This window comes from Sesamum indicum, linkage group LG10 (genome assembly GCF_000512975.1).
Source record: "Sesamum indicum cultivar Zhongzhi No. 13 linkage group LG10, S_indicum_v1.0, whole genome shotgun sequence".
NCBI classification, from domain to species: Eukaryota; Viridiplantae; Streptophyta; class Magnoliopsida; order Lamiales; family Pedaliaceae; genus Sesamum; species Sesamum indicum.
The window spans coordinates 6,136,051-6,160,133 of record NC_026154.1 but is presented as its reverse complement, the minus strand read 5'-3'; the positions used below and the strand labels follow the sequence as shown (position 1 = coordinate 6,160,133).

The window sequence follows — 24,083 nt, the reverse complement described above, 5'->3', positions numbered from 1 at the left end:
ATGGTTGTTCTCGATGAAGATTCAGAAGAACGAGTAGCAACAGGGAGGACATGACAGAGCATTGGATAATGTAGGGACATAGTCACTGGCTAGGAAATGATCGCGAACCACTTTCAAATTGTTGTCAAGGCCAGACAAGAACTTCGCCACCAAAAAATCTTCCCATTGAGTCTTTCGAGTCTAGGCATCACAACTCAATCGGTAATATAACATAATCTCATTAGTCGTCCCCTTTAATGAGGCAAAAAAGTTGGGAATTGTACGACCATCTTGTTTGAGGGAGAAGTTACTCATAAAGTTCAAAAACAAAAGATATGTTCTTCTCATGAGAATACATATCATATAACGCATCCCAAATTATCTTAGGTAAGAGAAAGAAAAAAAAAACAATAGAGAATAGAGCACTTAGGCAAGGCCCTACTGGAGAACGGTGGATTGGCGGTGCTTCAGCAATGACAGCGAGGGCGTAGCCCAAAGCGGGAGTGTAGATAGAGGTGCGTGCGATTGGGATGGCGACATGAGCAAAGGCTGTAGGGGGCAGTAGCGCGAGCAGAGACTCTGGGGAAAGAGGCACTGGAGGAAGGCTACAGGAGCACAAGCATTGGAGCGCAAAAACAGCGAGGCACGGCGTGACGGTGCAAGTGGCAGAGGCTAGGGGTGGCAGCCGAGAATACGGGGTTTTGAGTAATTAGGGTTTAGGTTTCTCTCCTCTTTTTTTTTTAGAGAAATATATATATAAATAAGTATATATATATATATAATTTCTCTCAATCCTCTTTCTTTTTTTGTTTTTTTCACAACTTGCTCTTGTACCATATAGAAAATAGAAAAAGAAAAAAATTATAATGTATATTATTGATTATTTAAATTCTATATATAATGATGAATTAAGTGATAACTATAACTTTGTGAATAACCTCAAAGATACTTACCCCAAATAAATAAGAAATGTCATGTACAAATAAGAAAAGATATTCACAAATCCTAAATATTCTAACAAGTTTGAAAAACTATCTCAAGCACTTGGGAGGACAATAGAGATTCCTTTTCCCATGGATTTCCAAAATCTTGTAGGCAGAGATGAGCACACACTTCCATGTAGGGGTGTAAATGGGTAGGGTAAGACCCTATCTAGACCCATAACATAATTTAGAGACCCAGGCCCAAACCTAATAAATAGCCTAGACCCAGACCCATTAAAAAATATAGAATGAATTTGGGTTAGATCTCTATCCATCAATACCCATGGGTCTTTATACCCAATTTAGATCCAAAAAATGTCTATTTTTTTCCCGATTCAATTGATTTTTTCAGCGTACCAAAAGTTCAGTTAACCAAACTTTCAGTACGTTCAGTTAATCGAATTAAATACAACTTCGATCTACATTCAATTGAACAAATTTAAAAAATTTAAGAGACCAGAACATTATCTATCATTTAATTCTTTAACCATATACATTTTTTAAATAATAAATAATTAAATAATTGATTATATATCTATATTATCATACTAGATATATTTGTTAATATCTTCATAGGCAATATTGTTTGTTTGGAGACTTGAAAGTGATTAAATTAAATTTTAAAATTTTATAATATTAAATTAAATTTCTATTAAATATGTAGATTTTATAATAGCTGCCAACCCGAACATCTAACTCATATTCCAAGAGGGATAGAGCAGTAGACCCGCTTACTCTATTCTTCCTTGCAGTCAGAATAGCGCTGGTCGGACCGGGTCTTGGCTTACAGACAGGCTTACAGCCGGGTCTTCAGCCGCTCTTCTCTCCGATAGATGTCAGCTTCGAGCTTCTTCTACGAATCAGCTCTCGCCTCCTCGATCGGAGGGATTTCCCCAGCCCGGTAATAAGCTTACTTCAAGATAAAGACCTCAGGGCATTATCTTGAGGGGGCAACTTCCTAGCATTTTCTCACTCTCAACGGGCATTGAAAAAGACTTGAAGGTCAACTATAAGGGGGGGATCGTCAAGGAGCCTTAAATGGCAAAAAACAACTAACAAATTCAATAAATGATGGTCGAGAACACCTTAGCTCGGTCTCCATGAGAGTATAGATTGCAAGCGGAATATTGCTTGTTTGGAGACTTGAAAGTGATTAAATTAAATTTTAAAATTTTATAATATTAAATTAAATTTCTATTAAATATGTAGATTTTATATTTTCATATTATTTTGTAAATAGTATAATAAAGGATATATTTAAAAATTCTATAAAAAATGAGTTATTTGTGAATTGGTCTCAATATCTAAATTTATTGATAAACTATGGAAAAAAATAAAATGAAAGAAATTTAAATTAATTAGTATGATTTACAGAAAAAAATAAATTTGAAAAAAAAAAAATAGTCTGAACCTGATCCTACTCGAAAACTAAATCTTGGTTGTGTCTAGAGTTGCATGGTCTTGAGACCCATAGCTCTTGAGTTGAGTTGAGTTTAATGGAATGAGTAGGACTAGGTATAGAGTAATTTTTCGAGTCTTTCTTGGCATCGGGCCTGATCCTACCCATTGAGAGGCATATCCCATGCTGTCTTCAGATGTCAGTTCAATATGCCTTGCTGAAGCAACATCAAGCTCAGAGAATCTTATAGCTGCGAAGGTTTTTTCTGGCAGCTCAGACTCACTTTCACCCTCAATAAGAAAAGCTAGATCAGCAATACGTGTTGTCAAGTACCCAAATGCCAGGTGAACAACAGCAGTTGCAACCATTGAAGATCCAATATCTATGTCAACTTCTATAAAGTTTTGTCCTACACAGTACTTGGTAGAAAGTGATCGGCCAGTAATGCAGATAGCCGGCTCGCCAAATAGCTGGATCATTTTTAATCTTGAAGTCATAAATCCTTCATCACCTTTCAGGAATCAACTAATCAATGAATCGGCTGGGTTCCGTAACCACAACGTAGCAACAGCACTATAGTTATCTTTACTTGGAACTTGTAGATTGAAAACCCAAACAAAAGGTTTATGACCGTTTGAACATTCCTCTTCAAGAGCTCTCCGGACACGATTTTTAGGACCTATTTAGCTGCTCTGAAATCCTGGTTGGTCCTTTAATCCAGTCAAAACCTCGTGGCTTCAGTAGATAGTCTTGACCAGGGTTCTTGACCTTTGATTTTAGGTATTCTGGTACTCTAACAAAGAAAGCGCTTCCGGGAGAAGTCGAACCATATGAACAGTCATCTGGCTGAAGATGTGGAACTGGACCTCCTATCATACTCAACCCACTCATGCTCCTTATTTGCCACAAGCTTTGCCATACTAAAACAAAATCACCTGTCCAGAAATTCATAGTCATCAGGAAAGAGGTAATGATGGAATAAACACTGGCGACATTTGCAGCAAGCAAACTTAAAAGGAAACATTATTCAGGTGGCAAGTGATTTAACAGTTGCATTATGAAGCAAAGAATATGGACTATAACCAAGAACGTGTGAATGGAAGCAACAAAGATCAGCAAACTAATCAAAATACCACGGACAGAAACAACCAGAAAGCAAGGGAACAATTATCAAAACAAGAACCATTAAGGGTGAAAACTTACACAGCATACCAAACTATACACTTTTTGCCTTGATTCAATGTTAACACCACATGGAGAGAAAATTAAAGGGTTGTGTGATAGGTGGTCAATTTTCTTTTGGGTACACACATCCAGAACTTTTCCCCTAGGCCACTCAATCATAGAATTCACCCCAATAACATGAAATTTTACTTACCATTAGGAAACATTACAGAATGCAAATGGCACGTTTTCTAATAATTACATTACACTTTGCTAACCAAATATGCAATGCTTATGACATTCTTAAACTTCTTTTCTGCCACAACAAAGAGAAGAAAAAAAATCATGACTCTATTCCTTGGTAATTCATCACCTGCTCAAGAGTGAAATGGGTAGAAAATCGATCGTTTACTTCCAAGTCCCAAATAAAATAAGAAAACAAGGGTACAGGAACATCTGCCTGCTCAAAGCAAGGTGTGATCAAGAAAATTTATTCATAGAGAAAATTCAGTTCAATCCAAAAAAGAAAAAAGAAAAATGCAGAGCCCACAAATGTAACAACATTACGTCATCAGAAAAAGACAATGAACTCCCCATTGCCATCACTGAAAAAATAAAAATTCACAGCAACATACAACATGATACAAGTAAAGGGGAAAAAAAGAGAAATCAATCAGAAAGAACATGTTGGAAAGAAAGAAGTATGGAAAAGCCTAACCACAAGCTGGAGAAACGGGAGTTTGTGGATTAGGGTTTTCTTTGGTAAATGATGATGGCTTGAATTATACGAAGGTAAAAGAGGAAAATTGAGAAACGAGGCTTTTGCTGTTGCAAAAGCTGGAGAAAATACTTATGAGTTGTTTTTTTGTTTTTTTTTTGAAAAAATTGCTGCTTTATTGGATGAGAATGAACCTGATCACGTAAAGCAACCACTCATATTCCTCTGCCGTTGCATATTGTGCACCACACCAATGAGAAGGTGTGGATTGAGACCCATGTGCGAGGAAAACCTATTTCATCAAACAAAACGAAGGTATGTCAGGCAATTCTACAAGAAACAAGATCACTACATGAATTTCCAATCTCATACAGTGTGCTCAGTGTTCACCTTTTCAATTCCTACCAGTACAGAGAGATGTATTTGATGATTTCTAGTATATATCCTCAACAAGAAATCAAAATCTTTCACCAAGAATCCTGCTCCACAGCTATAATCATATCAAACTACCGGCCAGTCGAACTGCTGACTGAACTTGTATCCTTTCATCTTGGTTCATTCTTGAACTAGCTTCCTGGACGCAATTGAGTATTGTGTAATTGTAGCAAACAACAGCTTATTACTGTTCTGTGACTTCCTTGCACATCATCCTGGCATTTATGACTGCATGAATCAATTCCATTGACATCAAAGCACGCTCAAGCAAGAGCACTAGGAACATGTTTCAAACAGTTTGCTTTAGTATATTTATCATACATACCAAAATCAAGGACATATATAGTATCAGCTACATTCAGGCCCATGTAAGCCTTTCGGCAGAAAATAACTCGATAAGAATACACCACAACTTTCACCTGCACGAACGCAAGCATGTTACTCCAGGTGCATGGGAGTTGTTTTATCCCACAACTCTGTTTAAGATAGTGAAAGTTCTATTTCAGGGGTGGGGGGTGGGGAGGGGGTGAGTTCGTTAGACCTTCCCTTGATAGCAAACAAAGGAATATTAGCATGCATTCAAAGGGGACAAAGAACTTAACTTTGGTTTATACTGACACCGGCAGTTGCTTTTCAGTGGACATCTTGACAATAAAGCAGAAAAGCAAGCACTTTCAATTATTTATTTGATTGGATCTACAATTGCTAGCCTAAACTGCCATTTCCAATAAGTAGATTTGTTTTATCTTTGATGAGGTCTAGCTGAATAGCAGTCAAATAAACAGAAAGAAACCCACCAGCTGCAACTGAATCATGAATAGCAGGAGACCACAGTGCACAAGAAGAACGGCTGCACACATCAGCAACCATGCATTTGGAGCTATGCCGTCTTTTTGTGAGCTCATAGTAGAGAGATCTCCAAAATGTTCCATCTCTTGCTAAGAGTTCCATAGTTATTATTATTTCCACTCAAGCATGGCCTCCCCTTGGATAACCTTGCAAAAAATAAACATTCTCACCCACACAAAGATGTGAGGGAGGTAAAGAACTTCTTCTCAGTCGACGATCACAGGATAATCATCCTCTGTAATGGTTTCTCTCGTTCCATCCAATCGACTTCCTCCTGAACATTAGTTAAAACCTTATCATAATCAGCATTCTTTAGTCAGTCAGCACACAGGTCGAATTATCCATCAAGGTCAAGGTTTATGGTCCACCAAGAAATGGGGAACTAAATTTATGCTGGAGCATTACTAAATGTAGAATAGTAGATAACATATCAACTAATATACTGAGGAAAAAATCAAGAATTGATGCAGCAGCAGCAAGAAGCATAAATTTCTGCAGAACAGGAGGATTTTACAAGATACCTGATGTAATTTTAGCATGAGTCATATTACTCTCCAAATTCTGGGCAATATCAATCATCCCTTGGGCACGACAGGCTTGAATTATTGTGGCAAAGGTTACATTATCTGGTTTACATCCACACCCCTCCATTGCCATTAATAACTCCATCATCCTTTCTACATCACCGGCATTGCCATAAGCATTGATGATACAGTTAAAAAAAGGTGTATCAAGTATCACGTCTGAATTCTCCACTTGCCTTAAAATTGAATCAACTTCGCCCAAGAGCCCTGCTTTACTATATGCAGAGACAAGAGAGCTGTAAGTAATAGAATTAGGCTTCAAACCATGGTGTTTCATTTTCAGGAACATCTCATTCATCTTCTCGATATTTCCAGCCTTTCCAAATATCTCAATTACTATATTGTAGGTAACAATTGTGGGAGAAAAGAATCTCTTCTTCATGAACTCCATAACAGATCCCATTTTTTGGTACAAGCCAGATTTCCCATACGATCTGATCAGAATATTATATGTCATTATGTCAGGCTTCAATCCCATAAGCTGAAACTCATCAAACCACTTCTCCATTTCATTAATCCTTCCACATCCACCATAAGCTCCAACTACAGAGTTAAAAGTAAAAATATCTGGAAAACACTTGCCACTTCGAATCATGTCAGTCAATGAGTTCTCCATTAATTCAAAACACTTAGCTTTTCCATATCCATCAATTAGGATGTTATATATCACAGTACTACATTCAATTTCTAAATGTGACATTTCCTCTAGAATCAGCCCAATCATATCAAAGTGATGTTGTTTAATGCAATATTTAATAAGGATAGAGTACGTAAAAGCATCAGGTTTGCAATTGTTGACGGACTTCATATCTTCGACAATACTAAATGCCTTGTCAAGAAGGCCATTGAAGGCATAGGCACCCACAAGTGCAGTGTAAACATCAACTGTAGGTTGGAGGCCGTCACAAAGCATGGCCTCAAAAAGCATACTAGCTTGATTTGGCTGTTTGCATTTGCCAAGCATCACTAGCAGCTTAGCATATGTCTGAGATCTTGGCTCATACCAATGTTGTTGACGTAGAAGATCGAATATCTACAAACATGAGAAACAAATTTTATAGTCAAAGGAACAGGCAACATTAATACACTATCCACAGTTCACCAAATTTATATTCAGAAATTTAACACTACCACATGATTGACTTGTATACAAAGAGGAGTAAACAAAAACCACAATCTCTTGGATTAAACTCTAAAGCAAATTTTTTCAAGCTAAAGAAATTCATCTACACAAATAAAAAAGAAACTCTAGTTCATGTAACAAATCTTCTCTATCAAAAGAACATAGAATTTATCATTGGCAGCTTCGCGACATTTATGAATCCCAGAAAACTACACATAAAAGAGAGCAGTTAAAACCTTCCTGCAAGAAACATCATGCTTCACAATCCCAGAATCCAAAACACCCAGAAAAGAATTTTTAAATGTATACACAGGCATTCAAAGCACAAGTATTTCCTCAAAACACATCTCAAAGTCCCATCAAACACAAGACACTGAAAATTCACGCAAAACTTCGGTTGCAGAAAAAGGAGGAGCAAGCAACCTTAAGAGCGGACTCCCAACGGTTTTGCTTAATTGCATCACTCAAAGCTTCCAAGACAGCCTTAGGCCAGAGGTTCTTGTACTTGGAAGAATTGGCCTTTTTCTCGATGGCTTTAATGGCCGCCTCCGTTCTCAAGATTCTTGAGAGGTCCTTCTTGGACAACTTGCGAAATTGGAGGCCCTGGGACCGAGAATTACTGTCACAATCTGGGATTTTCTTGGACGATGACTCTACTTTGAAGGAGGAGCGGCGGAGGTTGGCTGGGTTGCGGAGGAGAAGCTCCATCGCCGACGGTTGAAGGACTTCTTTCCAAATATCCTTGCTAGATTGCGAGCGGGGAGTAAGAATTTTGATAAAGGGAGTATTTTTATTTTTATTCATTTGGCCAATAAGTTGTTTAAAATATTTCATGAAATGTTCGAAAATTCATAAGTCCTATTAAATTATTTGGTAAAAAAAATTAACAAAATTTATAAAATTTTAATATAATCATATTTAGGATTTATAAGGTTCTTTTTTTTTTAAAAAAAAAAATTAGAGTGTGTGTGATCGAGTTTTTTTAAAATTTTCAAAGCATTTTATAAAATGGCTTTTCCACGTGGAATTAATATCACCAGTGAAAATTATTTTTTATAATATTTATAATGAGTTTTACATATTGTATTATGAATATTTCGATAATCAAGTTTAAATTTATCTCTTTTAATTCATTTCTTGAAAAAAATCCATCTCGTTTTTGGAATGTGTCTATAGTCATTCAAGATTGATTTCTACTTTGATTGTTTTCAGTGAAAAACATTAAAATATAATCCATCAACTATTTATACTAAGGCATATCGGAAGCATTGCTAAATTACAAATTTTACCCTTACAAAAAAAAAATAAAAATAGATATCTAATCGTCGGGCCTGAATGTAATGTTGGGTTAGACTCCATACTTCAACATATAGTAAAACCTTTATAAATTAATAACCTTGAGACTATAAAATTTTATTAATTTAAAGAGATATTAATATATCGATAAATTAATATTTTAATTTTTTAATTAAATGAACTATATCGAAACTTATTTATTTTTTAGAGTAAAAGTTAATAATTTGATATTTTTGGAATGAAAATTGATGGATTCTTTTATTATTGTTCTTTTTGGGTAATTGAGAAGTACTTAGGAAGTCCAGTGCGACCCCACCTCTTCCTGGTCATTATTCAAACTGTAGCTATTTCTTCTGCCGATCCTTCTCCTTCTAGTGCCGGCCTCTTCTTCGCCTAGCGGCTAAACTCTGAGAAAGCGGCTAGTCGATGAGATTAGGCAGTCATATATATATATATATTTTTTTTTTTTTTTTCCCACAACGGTAACTTTTTCCAGTCTCAACGGCTAAAAAGCGGCAATTGTATATACCGTCGGATCGACTTTCATCGAATGGCTACAAATTCAGAAAAATTAGACCGTTGGGCAGAAGCCCGTTATCTTCAGCTTCAAAAGGGCGTCAACAACGGTAACTTTTTCCAGTCTCAACGGCTAAAGAGCGGCAATTGTATATGCCGTCGGATCGACTTTCATCGATTGGCTACAAATTCAAAAAAATAAGACCGTTGGGCAGAAGCCCGTTCTCTTCAGCTATAAAAGGGCGTCCCTTCTCCCATTCCCATCCCCTGTGTTTCTCATTGAGCCCTCACACACACACACACAGAGAGGGGGAGGGGGGAAAAGAAAAGAGGGTTCAGCGCTTTTTCAAGGTGTGTTTCAGCAATGGCTCCGAGAGTTGTTCAAGGTATCTGAAACTTTCTTTCGTCTATTGATATGTTTTTGTGCTCAATGATTGTGTTGAATGCTTATGGCTTTCTCAATAATTTAGATAACGGGCCATTGCATTCAAATGGATTTTAAAGCTTTCTTGGATCTTACTATCATAATTTTTGAGTTCTCTTGATCTTTGATGCGTATGGTGTTGGTGCTCTTCTTGACACTTTCTATTGTTATTTTTTCCACCCCTTTTGTTGAATTAGACCTGCTTTCAATGATCCGATCAAAGAATCTTATTAAGCGAGTGTATGTTAAATCATGGTTCCTTTACTTTGATCAGGTTATGTGTGGTTCTTGATTTTTCTTTTGTTTGCTTATTGTTTCTAGATGAAACTTCCACAACTCTGTCTTAGATTTAACCTCTATTAGATTCTTTATAATGTTGATTGGGTTGAGGTTCTTGTGGATTTTCATTTCATTACTGCAATGACCATTGACCAATTTCTTTTTTCCCATACATTTCTTGCACTCTTTGATGAAATTCCCCCATCTCATTTGTCCTTGTGTTGTTATCTGATCTACAGGAGAGGTAGCCCCGGGGGCTATTAAGCAGGAAGAATGTGGGAGCAGAAAGGAAGAATCGTGGTGCACTAGGTGACATAGGAAATGTGGTTACCGTTGGTGGGGTCGAGGGGAAGCAGCTTCCTCAGGTTTCTCGACCGGTTACGAGGTATTGAACAAATTCTTTCATCCTAACTGAAAGTGAATGAACAGATTGAACTCTGAATATGATCTATTGCGTGCTAATTATGTGTTGTGTTCTTATTTTATTCAGGAGTTTTGTGCTCAGTTACTGGCTAATGAACAGGCTGCAGCAGCTGAAAACAACAAGGTGCGATTCTTGAATTTGCAATCTTGTTTGTTTCAGTCATTCTTGTTGACTTCTCTTATTGATGAACACGCCCTTATTGATGTTTTGTTGTTTGATTAAATACAGGCTGCAAATGCCAATGGCGGATGGAGCTCAGAAAAAAGCTGCAGCAACCACCAAACCTAAGCCAGAGGAGATTACAGAAGTTGCAGAGCTAAAGGAGAAGGCCGGAGAGAAGTCGTCATTGATGCTGCTGATGTGAATTGTTTGAATATGTTGATGAGATCTACAAGCCAGTTGAGGTATAAACTCTTGAAACTCCTCATTTTAGTGCAAATCTGGTAACTTCTTTTGTTTTATAATGTCGTTTGCAAAGCACAATTTTGTATTTCTTGTTGATCTAGAACGCCCCCAAAAATTATAATACATAATTGATTGATTAATTGATAATTTCTAGGTTATAATTGAAATATAATAAATTGGAGTGCATTATAATATTTGGGGATGACTTATATTTCGAGCATATACTAGTATATATATATATATATTACAGTTTCATCGTTTTAATTTATAATTTAATTTTGTATTTTTTCCGTCTTTCATTTTTGTTTTCTTACAAGAAGGAACACATTTTTTTTAGTCATATTTATCTGTATGATTATACTTAATTTGATATTTAAGTTTTATTTCTATTAAATGTGTATTGTTTTGTATCTTTTATACACCAATTTTTTATATATATTATAGTTTCATCAATTAAATTTTATTTTATAGTTTAATTTTGTTGTTCTTTTCTAGATTATTTTGTGCCTACTAATGATGTTTTACAGAATGAAAAGAATGACTTTATATTTTAGCTTTTATGTAATTAGGTTTCTTGAAGTACCTAAATATATATATCCTAAATATTGTATATGATCAATATATGCTTTGTAATATAAGTATATATGTATTTCAATGTATGTGATTCAAGCTCTCTTTTTTTTTTTAATTTTATTTTCTTTTGTATATTTTAATTTAATTGAACATTTTGTAGTCATGTGCTAAATTAATAAAAAATAGAGAGGTTAATTGAATTTTTTAATTTAAATTTATTGATTAATTTTTTAACTATGTTCATTTTACTTTTACTTTGATTAAAAATTCTATGATGACTTGCTTGATTTAATTTTTGTACAAGAAGAAATAGATTTATTTGGTGTTAATATTTTTAACATTCATTTGTTTAATTTACTTAATAATTTTTTAGTATTTATTTCTATTTAAATTTATACTCTTTTGTATCTTTATACACTATTTTTTTTATTATGTATTATAGTTTAATCCATCAATATTTTTCTATAGTTTAATTTATTGGTCTTTCTCATATTTTGTTATTTTTTGTTTTTCTACTAAAAGGAACATATTTATTTAGGCTTTTTAACATATTTATTTAATATTAATAAGTATATATATCCGGTTTAATATTTATTTGTAGAAGTCCTTGGGAAAGAAAAATAGTGGGCCTATGGACTCTACTCCAAAAGTGCAACATGCAAAAAGTCAACGTTCTAATCCTTTTGACCAAAAAACTTGGCAATTATTCTTGCCGAGGGGGAATATGTGTGAAATCATGCTTTGTTGGCTCACATACTGCAACTTTTGCTTATCTGAGTTACTGATTGGATGATTTGTTTTTGTGTTCTCTCTCTCTCTCTCTCTCTCTCTATTTGTATGTTGTGTAGTCATAGATAACGCAGAAAAAAAGTATAGAAGACTGCTACAACTAATGTTGTGGTGAATTTATTGTAAGTGAGCTTTTTATCCACATATGAGAATAATTTTGGAGCTGCTCACTAATGTTTTTAGAAGGTATTTTGCATAGTGGTTCCAGTATGTTGGAATAGCATCAACTTTCTGAATATTTTCTTCATTAGAGCCTAGAGGTGTCAAAAATCAGATTGAAAGGACAAATCCACAAACATTTTGTTGCCGTAGAATAACTTGATTGAGTCTCTTTAGAATAACTGGTTCTTGAGCGATTTTTTTCTGGGAAAAGTAGTTTTTGTGATGATTACACTGATTGGGTGATAGATTAGCTTCAAGGTAGATATGGTACTTGCTCACTCATTAGAAGACTTCTCATGACTATTGAGTTTAGGATCTACAAATGCTGATTTTGCTTCTGTTCTTTCCTCCTTTCTTCTGATAGATTATTCTCTCTCTCTGTCTTTCTCTCTCTTTTTAAGAATTTACTCTGCGGCACAGCAATCCAGCAAATGCTACACAATTGCTGTCTGCAAAGCTTGATTGTTGTGTGTGGGTGTTACATATTGGAGGTCCAAAATGGGATGTGATGAGAGGTCTATATTGTAATGGCTTATAAGTCTTATGACTCTTATTCGTGCTGATTTTGACTTCACCAATTAGATTCTTGAAACATTTTTTTGGAAAGTTTTATCATAATTCAAAGAAAATTGACTTTAGCATATCAATATATATGAATTTGACAGACTGACTTACCTTGCATGGCGCATGTGAACTGGGACAACAGTGTAAATATGTTTTTTTCAATTGTCGATTGAATGTTCCTTCTTTAGGTTTTTGTTCTTGCTGAAATTTCAAAATTCTTGTTCTGGATACTTAAGTGAGTGCTACAGCTTTGGATATGGATAAAGAGTGACAGGTGGGTATGAAGATGACACTTTTTGGAGCATGACATGATAAAAAAAAGTATAATTTCAAATTCACCAATAAAAGTTTTATTGGAAACTTTATGGCAATAACAGTAGGCTTGTTTACATGTGATGATTTTTCCTGGCATAAACATAGTACTTCAAATTTTACAGTTGTCAACTTGGGAAAGCCATAATGCTAAGGTCAATCAGTTGCTTCTTCTCGGTGAACGCATCATCAGCATCGATGTTAAAGGGCAACATCTTTATCTGGGCTTTTAAAGGAGTGACTGAGAATCTTTCTCCAGTTGGTCACATTTCACTAGGAAACAAGTTTACTACAACCTGCATAATGCATCCGGATACTTATCTTGAGCAGGTACCCTCTTTTCACCATTAACATAGCGCTGGCAGCATTCGAGCAGGAAATATGGTTATAAGTCATTAGTTTCCTGTAAAACTTCCTCTCACAAAATGTATTGTAACAGGTACTTCTTGGAAGTCAAGAAGGTTCTTTGCAACTATGGGACATTAGCACAATGAAAAAAGTTAACGATCTGCTGTTGTGTTTCTTCTCCAGCACTAGATGTTGTTGCTGTTGGCTGTTCTGATGGAAAGATTCATGTTCACAACATTCTTCGTGATATTGAGATTGTTAGTTTCACTCATTCTACAAAAGATCCTGTGATTTCAGCAACAGATGGGCAGCCTCTTTTAGCGTCTGGTGGTTCATCTGGTGTCATAACTCCATAAAAATGTGGATTTTTGACACTAGTGAGGGGGATCCTCCTCGTCTCCTACGTTTTAGAAGTGGGCATAGTGCTACTACTGTGTATCAGATTCTATGCCTTTCGGCTGTTCTCTGTTATACAGGATCAGCAGAGTAGAGAAAGTCAAGGAAGCAGAAATAAAACTTAAGCCCGTAATTGCATTTGATGTTGCTGAAATCAGGGAGCGCGATTGGTGCAATGTAGTTACATGCCACGTGGATACTGCCCAAGCACACCCAGAGGATCCAACACCAGTTAAGGCCTGTGCGATCAGTGCATGTGGCAATTTTGCAGTATTAGGGACTGCAGGTGGTTGGATTGAATCTTCAATCAGGAATTAGTCGAGGCAGTTACCTGGATATGTCAGAAAGAAAACCCTGTGCTCATGATGGAGAAGTGGTTGGTGTTGCTTGTGACTCAACCAATACCATCATGATAAGTGCTGGTTCCTGTGGAGATGTAAAAGTTTGGGATTTTAAGGGACGTGAATTAAAATCCAGATGGCAAATAGATTGTGCATTAGTCAAGATTGTATATCACCTGTACAATGGTCTTCTGGCTACTACTGTAGCAGATGATTTAGTTATTCGTTTGTTCGATGTTGTTGCACTAAGAATGGTTCGGAAACTCTCAGAATTTGGGATGTAATCCTAGCTAGACAAAATATGGATGTCTTATAGCAACTACTCATGTGGACCAGAATGGGGTTAACCTGTGGGTTAATCAGGGAATGTTTTCCGCCCCTAGTAAAGCTGATTCCTGTGGGACTGGCAGGAAGTTGTGAGTGTCAATTTGCCCACTGTCTCATCAGTGGAAAAATCTTTAGCTAACAGTTTTGAGGAGGCTAAAGTAAACCCTGAAGAAGCCGAAGATGCTCATCACTTCCCAGTTTCAGAACAACAAATACCCGATCTTGTCACTCTTTTTCCCTGTTGCCCAAAAGTCATTGGCAGAGCTTGATCAATTTGGATATTATAAAAGCCAGGAACAAGCCAGGACATCCATCGGTCGATCGACGACGTGTCCGCGGAGGTAGAGATAGACTAGCGGAGCAGGTGAGTCAAAATGCTGCGTACGTAGTTATGGAGTATAAAGTATTATTAATTAGCATAATTAATTATAAATACAGCATTAAGAAAACACGTTGCATGAACTAATATATAGCTTGTTGGCCTGTGGGTAATAATAGTGGTAATAAAGAAGGGAAAGGTGGGTGAGAAAATGTCTAACTCAAATTGGGTCTGAACCAATTATGATTTACAACCAAATCTTGGGTAAGAATTTTCTATCAGTTACTGGCTAATGAACAGGCTGCAGCAGCTGAAAACAACAAGGTCTGGTTCTTGAATTTGCAATCTTGTTTGTTTCAGTCATTCTTATTGATGAACACGCCCTTATTGATGTTTGATGAAATACAGGCTGCAAATGCCAATGGAGCCAATTGTGGTCGGTGGAGCTCTGCCGGAAAAGAGAGCTGCCGTGCTCAGAAAAAAGCTGCAGCAACCACCTAACCTAAGCCAGAGGTGATATGACAGAAGTTGCAGAGCTGAAGGAGAAGGCCGGAGAGAAGTCGTGGATGAAGAAGAAAGCTCCAACTCTCACTGGTCAATACAATTAACCTTCCAAGCCTTATGTGTAGTTTTCCCCTTCTTATTTGATCTTTCATTTGCAGGCTGCATCCAAAGGTGCAAATAGTTGTCATTGATGCTGCTGACGTGAATTGTTGAATATGTTGATGAGATCTACAAGTCAGTTGAGGTATAAACTCTTGATGCGCCTCATTTTAGTGCAAATCTACTAACTTCTTTTGTTTTATAACGTGGTTTGCAAAGCACAATTTTGTATTTCTTGTTGATCTAGAACGCCCCAAAACTTATAATACATAATTAATTGATTAATTGATAAATTATAGGTTATAATTGAAATATAATAAATTGAATTTCATTATAATATTTTATATTTTCTTAAATTAAGAAAATTTAAGAAAGACGTAACGGCCACCAACCCCCTCACCCTCGCCTCTCATTCTTTTCCTTTCTTTTTTAGTTACACACAAGTGAAAAATTGTAATTTCTCTCTCGATCGAAACATATGTATGAAATTGTACTAAAATTTTTATTAATTTAAATAATTATATTATTTAATTAGTTTGCTTATTAAATTTCTAGGCTAAGACATGATAGGTAGATTAAATTTCTAATTAGTTTCTTAATTATATCACCATGACATCACATATTCTTATAATTTTTATGTTAACCCCCCTATAAGAAGGGAAAATTCCACTTTTTACCCTCTTCTACTCTAATTTTATCTTTATTTATTCTTACTCTCAATTACATTACTTTTTATAAATGCTTCAATTTTCCACACTTACCACAAAAACAACAAATAAATAAATAAAAGTTGTAATTTGGTTTGACGAAGTTTATGAAAAGTAAAAATGTTTTTGTATCATTATCGCATCTTTAAATGGTCTCCTGAAATTTTAATAAAAAATAATGACTGAATTCTACATACTTAAAGAGAAGCGTTGCTCTGGGTAGAACGACAAAATGAAAAAGTAACATCCTCTGAGTCGAAACTAATGACAGAATTAAAAGCAGAAATAAAAATAAAAAAATCAGTAGGAATCAATCATATCCAATTAGTATTGAATGACGTAATTTAACAGGGATATTTTACGAGTTTGACTATTTAAAATAATATTGAATTAAATATCAAATCGAATATGTTGGTTAATTAGATTATTAAATTTATTAGATTTAAATATTAGCTAATTTATACAATTTCATCCAAATTATTAACTAAATACGCAATTCGACGTATTGTTTGTTTAATTAATTTATAATAGCGAGAAATTGATAGAAGATTAATGAAAATGACGTTTTATATAAAAGAAATATCAAAGAGGAAAAATAAGGTTTTTAATGATAACCTATTTAGGAATGTTATTAAAAACGATGGTTATAAAGGGTTTGGTTATATAAATCCCTACATAAAGTATTTTTATGAAATCTAAAGTGTCTAGTTATTAAGAAAAACTAGAACGAACAATAATATTTTATATAAAAGAAATTACAATATTCTCGATATATTAATTGTATGTGGTAACTTATTATAAGGTTGAGGTAAGTTTACTTGTGGTGCTACTACTATATAAATTTGTCGTTCATACTGACGTTGTCTTATCTAAAAATATTTGAGTGGTAATTGATTTAATTTGATTGATTGTACGTGAAATCAGAAAATACATGCAATATTATATTTGTTTTATGATGTGTGTGAGATTGTCTGAAAATGATAATATAATCTGGCAGTAAATGCACTGGACCCAGAACCAAAATTCATGCCAAAAATCAGGGAGTCTCGTGCGTTTGGGATCATAAGGCTCTGAAGCTCTTATAAGTATGAGGAGAGTCATATTTGAAAGGTAAGATCATTTTAAATAAAAGAATCACTTTCATCTCTATCTTGATAAGACAACTCGTTTGACTTGGGCGTTGAAATATCCTCGTAGGGGGATAACCCCGACTAGCCTAACCCTTCCATCTGTAGGTAACAGATCCGTTCGAAGAACCATAGGTGATCGAAATCAATAGGTGGAGATCGCGTTATTGAGGCGGATCAGTTTTGGCGCCGTCTGTGGGAACGAAACTAAGAGAGCATGGAAGGAGATATGGGAAGAAACGCCTAAGGGACGGATGCGAATTTAAGAAGCATGGAACGAACTATTAGTTGACACGAACTGAACTCCATCCTCATGGAAGCATTAACCAAGATGGGCCTGGATAACGCTAGACTAGCGCCGGTCGCAACCCCCTCTGGTTGGATTTGGAGGTAGTGAGGTCCAATCGCTGGGAACGATCGACCTGCCAGTATCCATAGGTGAGGAGCCGAGGAGAAGAATGTTGATGGTAAAATTTCTAGTAGTAAATACCGCTTACTTGTAATGTTATATTAGGTAGACCAGGGCTTAACTCTTTCAGGGCTATAGTATCTACCTATCATGGTAAAATGAAGTTCCCAACACCAAATGGAGTGGGGGAAGTGTCATGCGACCAAGTGGAGGCAAGAAGATGCTATAATTTGTCCCTGAAAAAGGGCAACATTGAAGAGAAGAAATGAAAGTTAAATGTTCCAGACGAGGAATGGGATAATCGAAAGATGGAGAGGATTGAATCAATTGATGACCATAAGAAGGTTGAGCTAATGAATGGAGATGGAGACTCTGAAATTGGGTCTAAAATGACAAAGGAAATGGAGACTCTGATCGTCGCCTTCCTCCAAAGTAACTCAGATGTGTTTTCATGGGACTCTTCGGACTTCAGAGGGATAAGCCCAGAAGTAATCGTCCACCGATTGAATGTCGATCCTGCGGCACGACCCATCCAGCAGAAGAAGCGAACTTTTGGCGTCGAAAAGAATGCGATCATAAAGGAAGAAGTCGCAAAATTGTTGGGTGCAGGATATATCTCGGAGGTCCATTATACTGACTGGTTATCGAACGTGGTGGTCGTACCAAAGGCATTAGGGAAATGAAGAATGTGTACTGATTTCACCAACCTGAATAAGGCATGCCCCAAAGACCCATACCTGCTCCCAAGAATTGACGCACTTGTAGATTCAACCGTTGGTTTTAAGCTCTTCTCCATGATGGACGCCTACCAGGGTTACCATCAGATTAGCATGGCAGCTGAGGATCGATCCAAGACATCTTTGTAACCAATGAAGGTATCTACTGTTATAATGTTATGCCTTTTGGGCTTAAAAATACAGGAGCAACATACCAAAGATTGGTGAATAAAATGTTCAAGAACCAGATCGGGAAAACAATGGAGGTACGTGGACGATATGCTCGTCAAAAGCCAACGACCAGAGGACCACTTAGCTCACTTGGAGGTCGCCTTTAATATCATGCGAACTTATGGAATGAAGCTCAACCCGAGCAAGTGCACGTTCGGAGTGGGAGGTGGCAAATTCTTGGGTTATATGGTTAGCAGTCGAGGCATAGAAGCAAACCCAGAAAAGATCGAAGCCATCTTGCAGCTGAAATTCCCTTCATCAGTAAAAGAGGTCCAGAAACTAACCGGTAAGATCGGTCCCTTAATCTCTTTATTTCAGATCTGCGGATAGAAATTTGCAATTCTTTAAAGTCCTTAGAAAAGCAAAGGATTTTAGATGGACCGAAGAATGTGAGCTAGCATTCCAAGAGCTAAAAAATTACCTAAAATTCCCACCCTTATTAGCCAATCCAAGAGTGGGGGGTGTATTGTATTTGTACCTGGTAGTGTCCGAGAATACGGTCAGTTCAGTATTGGTGAGAGAGGAAAAAAAGGCACAAAATCCAGTGTACTATGTCAGTAAAATGTTGCAAGGGGCAGAGAGGATATACACTATGATCGAAAAGCTGGTTCTGGCACTGGTAGTGACGGCGCGGAGGCTCCGACCATATTTTCAGTCCCATAAAGTGGTCGTGCTGACTAACCAACCTTTGAAAAATATATTGTCTCGGCCTAAGGTTTTTGGAAGGCTAGTGAAATGGGCTATCGAGCTAGGCGAGTATGACATTGAGTAGCAAGGACAACTGAAAAAGGTCAAATTTTGGTCGACTTCATGATAGAGTTGACCGGAGAACCAACCCAGAAGCTCGATACGTGGATGCTGCATGGACAGTATTATAAAACAATATATAAAAGTTTAAAAAGTTATGTAAAATTTGAATACAAGGTTCGAATGAAATCCTAATTCAAGCTAATGGAATAAGTCAATTGTTGGACGGATGTTATTATATATGTATATATATATAAATAATGTAAAAATTCGATGTTAGATGGACGTTATTATAAAAACAAAAACCATAAGTTTTTTAAAAAAATATGTAAAAATTTAATTTAGGGTTTAAAACGGTATTTTGGGTAATTTAATACATAATTTGGATGAGACCCTAATGAAAACTAAGAGACTGGATAAATTGCTGGATGAATTTTATTATTACGAGGATATCAGTAATTTTTTTAATAATAATGAGATATTTATAATTATATCAAATTTTAAATAAGGTCAATCTAATGTACCCTAAATTTAAGAATGTCTTAGTTTTTCAAACACCTGAGTACATGCGACAAAAAACCACATGAGATTTGAACGTGATAGCCTTACATGAAAAAAATATGTCTTATCACAAGCAGAAGGGGCCCAAATGAAAACAAACATTTGTTAGTACTACTATAAAAAGGGAATTCGATTGTCATACTAATTTTTGAATATCTAATTTATCTTTTAATCCCATTCATTCTTTTAATAAAATTTGATTTTAGTACTAATTTCAATAATTTTTAATAATTTCACATTTATATTTTCTTTTTTCTCTCTCACCCCAATATTCCGCTTTTCTTTGTTTTTCCTTTCCTTGCTCCATGTTTGTTTCTTTTCATGAATTTATTTTTTCTTTTTATCTCACCACCTAGGTTCTTTTATAATATACTTTCGGAAACTGCATGTGACAAAATCTACTTATATTAAAAATAAAGTGGAAAGTACAACAACCCCCTGAGGTTAAGTTTGGTTACACAATTACTTTATATCCATTATTAAATTATAGGCACACCCTTTGGAGGGTGTTAGTGTAATGTACCAGATGAAGTTTTTGTTTGAAATTTTGCCACTAAATAAAATATATATTTATAATTTTTCAATAACAAAAAATGTTTGCATAGTTAAACTTAATATAGGGTTAATACAAATAGAATCACCCACCTTGTGATTGTAAACATTAATTTTTTTTGTCAAACATGAGTAAACTTCAACAAGAAAGAGAATAGGGGAAAAGAAAATTTTGGCCTCTATCTACGTCCCAAATTCATTTTGATCTTTAACTTTGATAATATTAGTGTTAGTATCGAATTTTTCTCTTTTGTGTAGATTCGATCCTTTAGTCCAATTAGTGATCCTTTTGTATTTTAATGATAGAAAACCTAATAGTCCATCATCATGCTCTAAAAAAGGTCCAACATGTTTTTAAAATAAAACAAAGCCTTCATAAATTCATACTTTATTTTGACTATCTTACCACCAGATATTACTAGTTCTCGATTTTACGGACTTTCTCCAACTACGTTACGGCAACAGATGATTCGCAGGCACTTAGCTTCTTCAGCAACAAAATAGCACAATCCTACTTTGTTTCCTATCTTAGGGGGTAAAAGTTTTCCAGAATAGAGATTTAATAAAATTATGAATAACCAGATTGAACAGAAGTCTTCAATTTGTTACAGAAATAGTTGAAATATTACATAGATATTTATTCTTCTGTAGGAGTAGACAACTATTTAGCCTTTCATGGATAAGAGGACTTGGCTAGTTGGGAAAATTCCCATACACTTCAAAAATCATAACACTTAGAAAATTGAAAGAGTCAATTTATTTTCTGAAGAGTTGGAGAAGTTTTCTGATGTCCTCCATCTGCTTCTCAACCTCTCTATTTATAATAGTCTGTGGACTTCAAACATGGACTTCAAATCTGTTTATAGTTGACGTCATTGCTTTCACCACTTATTTTTGGCTCACGCATTTCCAACTATGGTCATTATGGCTTAGTTGGCCTTATGCTTGCCAATTGGTCTCTTTTGCTTTTTTGACTGTTGGCGCATTTGTCATCTTCTACTGATAGTCTTCTTTTATGTTTTTTACATTTTGAGGTTTTTACCACATTATGTAAAAATTCCTTTATTTTTTTGACCCTTTTCTGGTTTTGGTTCAGGTTTTTTAGGATTACCCGAATATTTGTTCCGAACAAAGGCTTTTCCTATTTTTCACAGCAAGGGTATATGTGGTTGTTCAATTGTTCGACATGCACCATCTTGCATGACTTCTTCTTTATGGCTTCCGTTGTAAGCAATTTATTTTTCTAAACGAACATTCTCTTCTTTTTTAATAAGCTTTATGAAAACTTGGTGTTTTTTTTCTTGTCATGGAGTTTAACAGCAATAATCCATTTAATTTATTCGAATATATTTTAAATGGATATTTGACTTTGTCCAACTCAGTGAGACAAATCCAATATCCCCGAGCTCTTTTGGTAGATATTTCATCTTCGTTGAGGGATGACACCATGGGAGTTTCTCCTGTGGTAGCCTTGACTTTGTTGAATGCTACCGTCTCAGGTCTATGCAACTTTATGAAATAAATTGCTGATTGAGAACCTTTTCCTATGATTTTTGGAGCCCTTGAATTAAACATAAGCTCCAAAATATCTCCTCGTTTAAGATGGAGCTTGTTTTTCTATGAGTAATAAATTGCCCCACTGGTCTATTCCAAAAGTTTTTAGATCTTCGAAAATCCTGCTGACATAGTATAAACAGAAGCAAGTGCTCCAAAATCACATCTTTCTTGAACTTCTGGTTTCGACCCTTCGAGCATCCAAATCCGATTATATTTTTGTGTACATCTACTATAGTCTTTCTTGGGTTGATTTTTTTGAGGGAAACCAGTTTCTCCCACATTCTCTTGTACACCTGCCAAGTAGAAACATAAGATAATGATTCTTTAGTATTAACCTTAAAAGTGTCTCCCATTAGCCTAATGTTAGTCTCTTCTTCTTTTATCCTAGAGGTGTTGGGTTGACTTGAACTATCAGGAATTTACACTTCCTGTAAGTCAACTATTGCCTTCTCACCAGATCTGACGATGGACTCATGCAAGCAGTATTTGAATTTATCGCTACAGGTTAGAATCATGTTATCTAGTTGCAGGTTTAGAGCCCTACTCTATCTCTAGTTGCAGGTTTAGAGCCCTACTCTATCTATTCTCGGGCCATCATTGAAGGCAGTGCCTTTCGAATTGGGTCACTAGTCGTTCCATATGAGCTAAAAATAAGTTTAGTATTCCTGATGGTGATAGGAACAGTATCAAGATCAGCTTGTTGGACTTGGCCAACTATTTGGCTTTAACTGTCAACTGTCAAAACTTCCTATCAAGGTCCTCAAGGTTCTCCTTGAGATGCCTGGGCCTTGTGATGATGGAGTCTGTTTCATTTGCTTCCACTATCCACAAACTTGCAAGAAGATTTTCATGAGATTTAACAATAACAACATTATAACAATAATATTGGCATTTAGTTTGTCATCTAATAATACGAGTTTTCTCAATCTTTTATTCACGTTTAATTTTTAGCAAAGCTTTAATATTCTCAATGTTAACTTTTAAAGTAAATTCTTTGGCTAGTAGAAACAAAGGATATTTCTTAAACACCTTCCAAATAGCATAAGAACTCCTTTTCATTGATATGCTAGACTTTGACATGTTGTTCAGTGATTAATCTTCCTACATATTTACATAGTTTTTCATCAGTAGTTGTTTTCTTCATGAGCACTGTTATCCAGTCATAGTCATTGGAAATTCAACTTACTTTCTCAGTGATGTCATCAAACACCATTAACGTCATAAGGGTGAAGTTTTTTTATAGCAATAAAGGATAGGGGGTGTTACTATAGCTACGAAAACCTCAGAGGGTGTTTGCATATTTTGGACTAACTTCAAAGGGTGTCAATATAATTTACCCTAATTTATTTTCTTTATGAGGAGTAAAAAATAGTAGAATTTTTAATTAAATAAATAATGCATTTTTTTATTAGGGAAATTGCAAGTTTCACCCTATGTCTGAGGCCGGGTTCGAACCGGGGACCTCTAGTGTGTGAGACTAGCGTGATAACCAACTACACCACCCAGACAACCAACTTAATGCTTCCATCTAGCAAGCATCATCATTTTAAAATGAAGTTATAACTAACTAGGGAACTATCTCTCAAATTTTTAAATAAATGCTTAAACGATTTTGATCGGTGAATGGTTAAGACACGACTGAAATCTTAGCCAGTTAGGTTGTATGCAATTCTAGGGTGAATATCAAATATTAATTTTCCTGCATAAAAAATCTCTGTCATTGTTCATGATATCCATCTTTTAAGTTATTGATTCTTTTATCTATTATTGAGAAATGCACGTTTGACTCAATTCCTTTCTTAAAAGTTGTTTTTTGGTAGCCGTCCTCCTATCATATTCTACTAACACGTTCGTACCTGCTTCTTTCATTAACCTTTGTACTTTTGTCCTAGTCAACTGTACCATTTGATCTCTTTGCCGTGCTGTATCCTCCTTCGCTCTTCTAGACATATCTCCTCTTGATGTTCACTCCATCTGTCCTTAATAGGCCCTTCCAGGATTTCCACAGACGTTGCCAGATGATTCGAGTCGAAATATGCGATCCGTTCAAGGTAGCACTCAAGCTTGCTATACTCCGCTTAGAAGTAGTCCCTGAGAAGGAATAAGTTTTGAGATCTTCGAAAATCCTGCTGACATAGTATATACAGAAGCAAGTGCTCCAAAA

General features: G+C 35.6%; 2 protein-coding genes, 1 long non-coding RNA gene, 1 other non-coding gene and 2 pseudogenes across 9 annotated transcripts; 3 read left to right on the top strand and 3 right to left on the bottom strand.

The window, feature by feature from the left end:
- LOC110012668 lies at window positions 2,302-3,287 on the bottom strand (annotated as a pseudogene).
- Window positions 2,302-8,045, bottom strand: LOC105172116 (pentatricopeptide repeat-containing protein At3g53170-like). 5 transcript variants are annotated; one of them, XM_020697038.1, is made up of 8 exons: window positions 7,658-8,045; window positions 6,288-7,144; window positions 6,049-6,204; window positions 5,476-5,801; window positions 5,004-5,097; window positions 4,634-4,906; window positions 4,438-4,535; window positions 2,302-3,296 (listed from the first exon to the last, which is right to left on the bottom strand). In XM_020697038.1, exons 1-3 carry the CDS (start codon window positions 8,036-8,038, stop codon window positions 6,159-6,161), a joined length of 1,284 nt encoding a protein of 427 aa, XP_020552697.1. In that variant the 5' UTR covers window positions 8,039-8,045; the 3' UTR covers window positions 2,302-3,296; window positions 4,438-4,535; window positions 4,634-4,906; window positions 5,004-5,097; window positions 5,476-5,801; window positions 6,049-6,158. The 5 variants fall into 5 exon arrangements, with proteins under 5 accessions (XP_020552697.1, XP_011091754.2, XP_011091755.2 ...); XM_011093452.2 differs by having other exon boundaries at window positions 6,049-7,144; window positions 7,658-8,039; XM_011093453.2 differs by having other exon boundaries at window positions 4,634-4,893; window positions 6,049-7,144; window positions 7,658-8,039.
- Window positions 9,005-14,775, top strand: LOC105172115 (annotated as a pseudogene).
- On the top strand, window positions 9,411-10,537 carry LOC110012701 (G2/mitotic-specific cyclin-2-like). Its single transcript, XM_020697258.1, has 5 exons — window positions 9,411-9,432; window positions 9,745-9,754; window positions 10,018-10,134; window positions 10,240-10,296; window positions 10,402-10,537. The coding sequence occupies exons 1-5, from the start codon at window positions 9,411-9,413 to the stop codon at window positions 10,535-10,537; spliced, it is 342 nt and encodes a 113-aa protein (XP_020552917.1).
- On the top strand, window positions 14,784-19,475 carry LOC105172114. 2 transcript variants are annotated; one of them, XR_002287923.1, is made up of 5 exons: window positions 14,784-15,033; window positions 15,118-15,303; window positions 15,372-15,457; window positions 17,017-17,129; window positions 17,255-19,475. It is a non-coding gene; the product is annotated as an uncharacterized LOC105172114 (long non-coding RNA). The 2 variants fall into 2 exon arrangements; XR_002287922.1 differs by having other exon boundaries at window positions 14,787-15,303.
- On the bottom strand, window positions 23,354-23,427 carry TRNAV-CAC. Its single transcript has one exon. It is a non-coding gene; the product is annotated as a tRNA-Val (tRNA).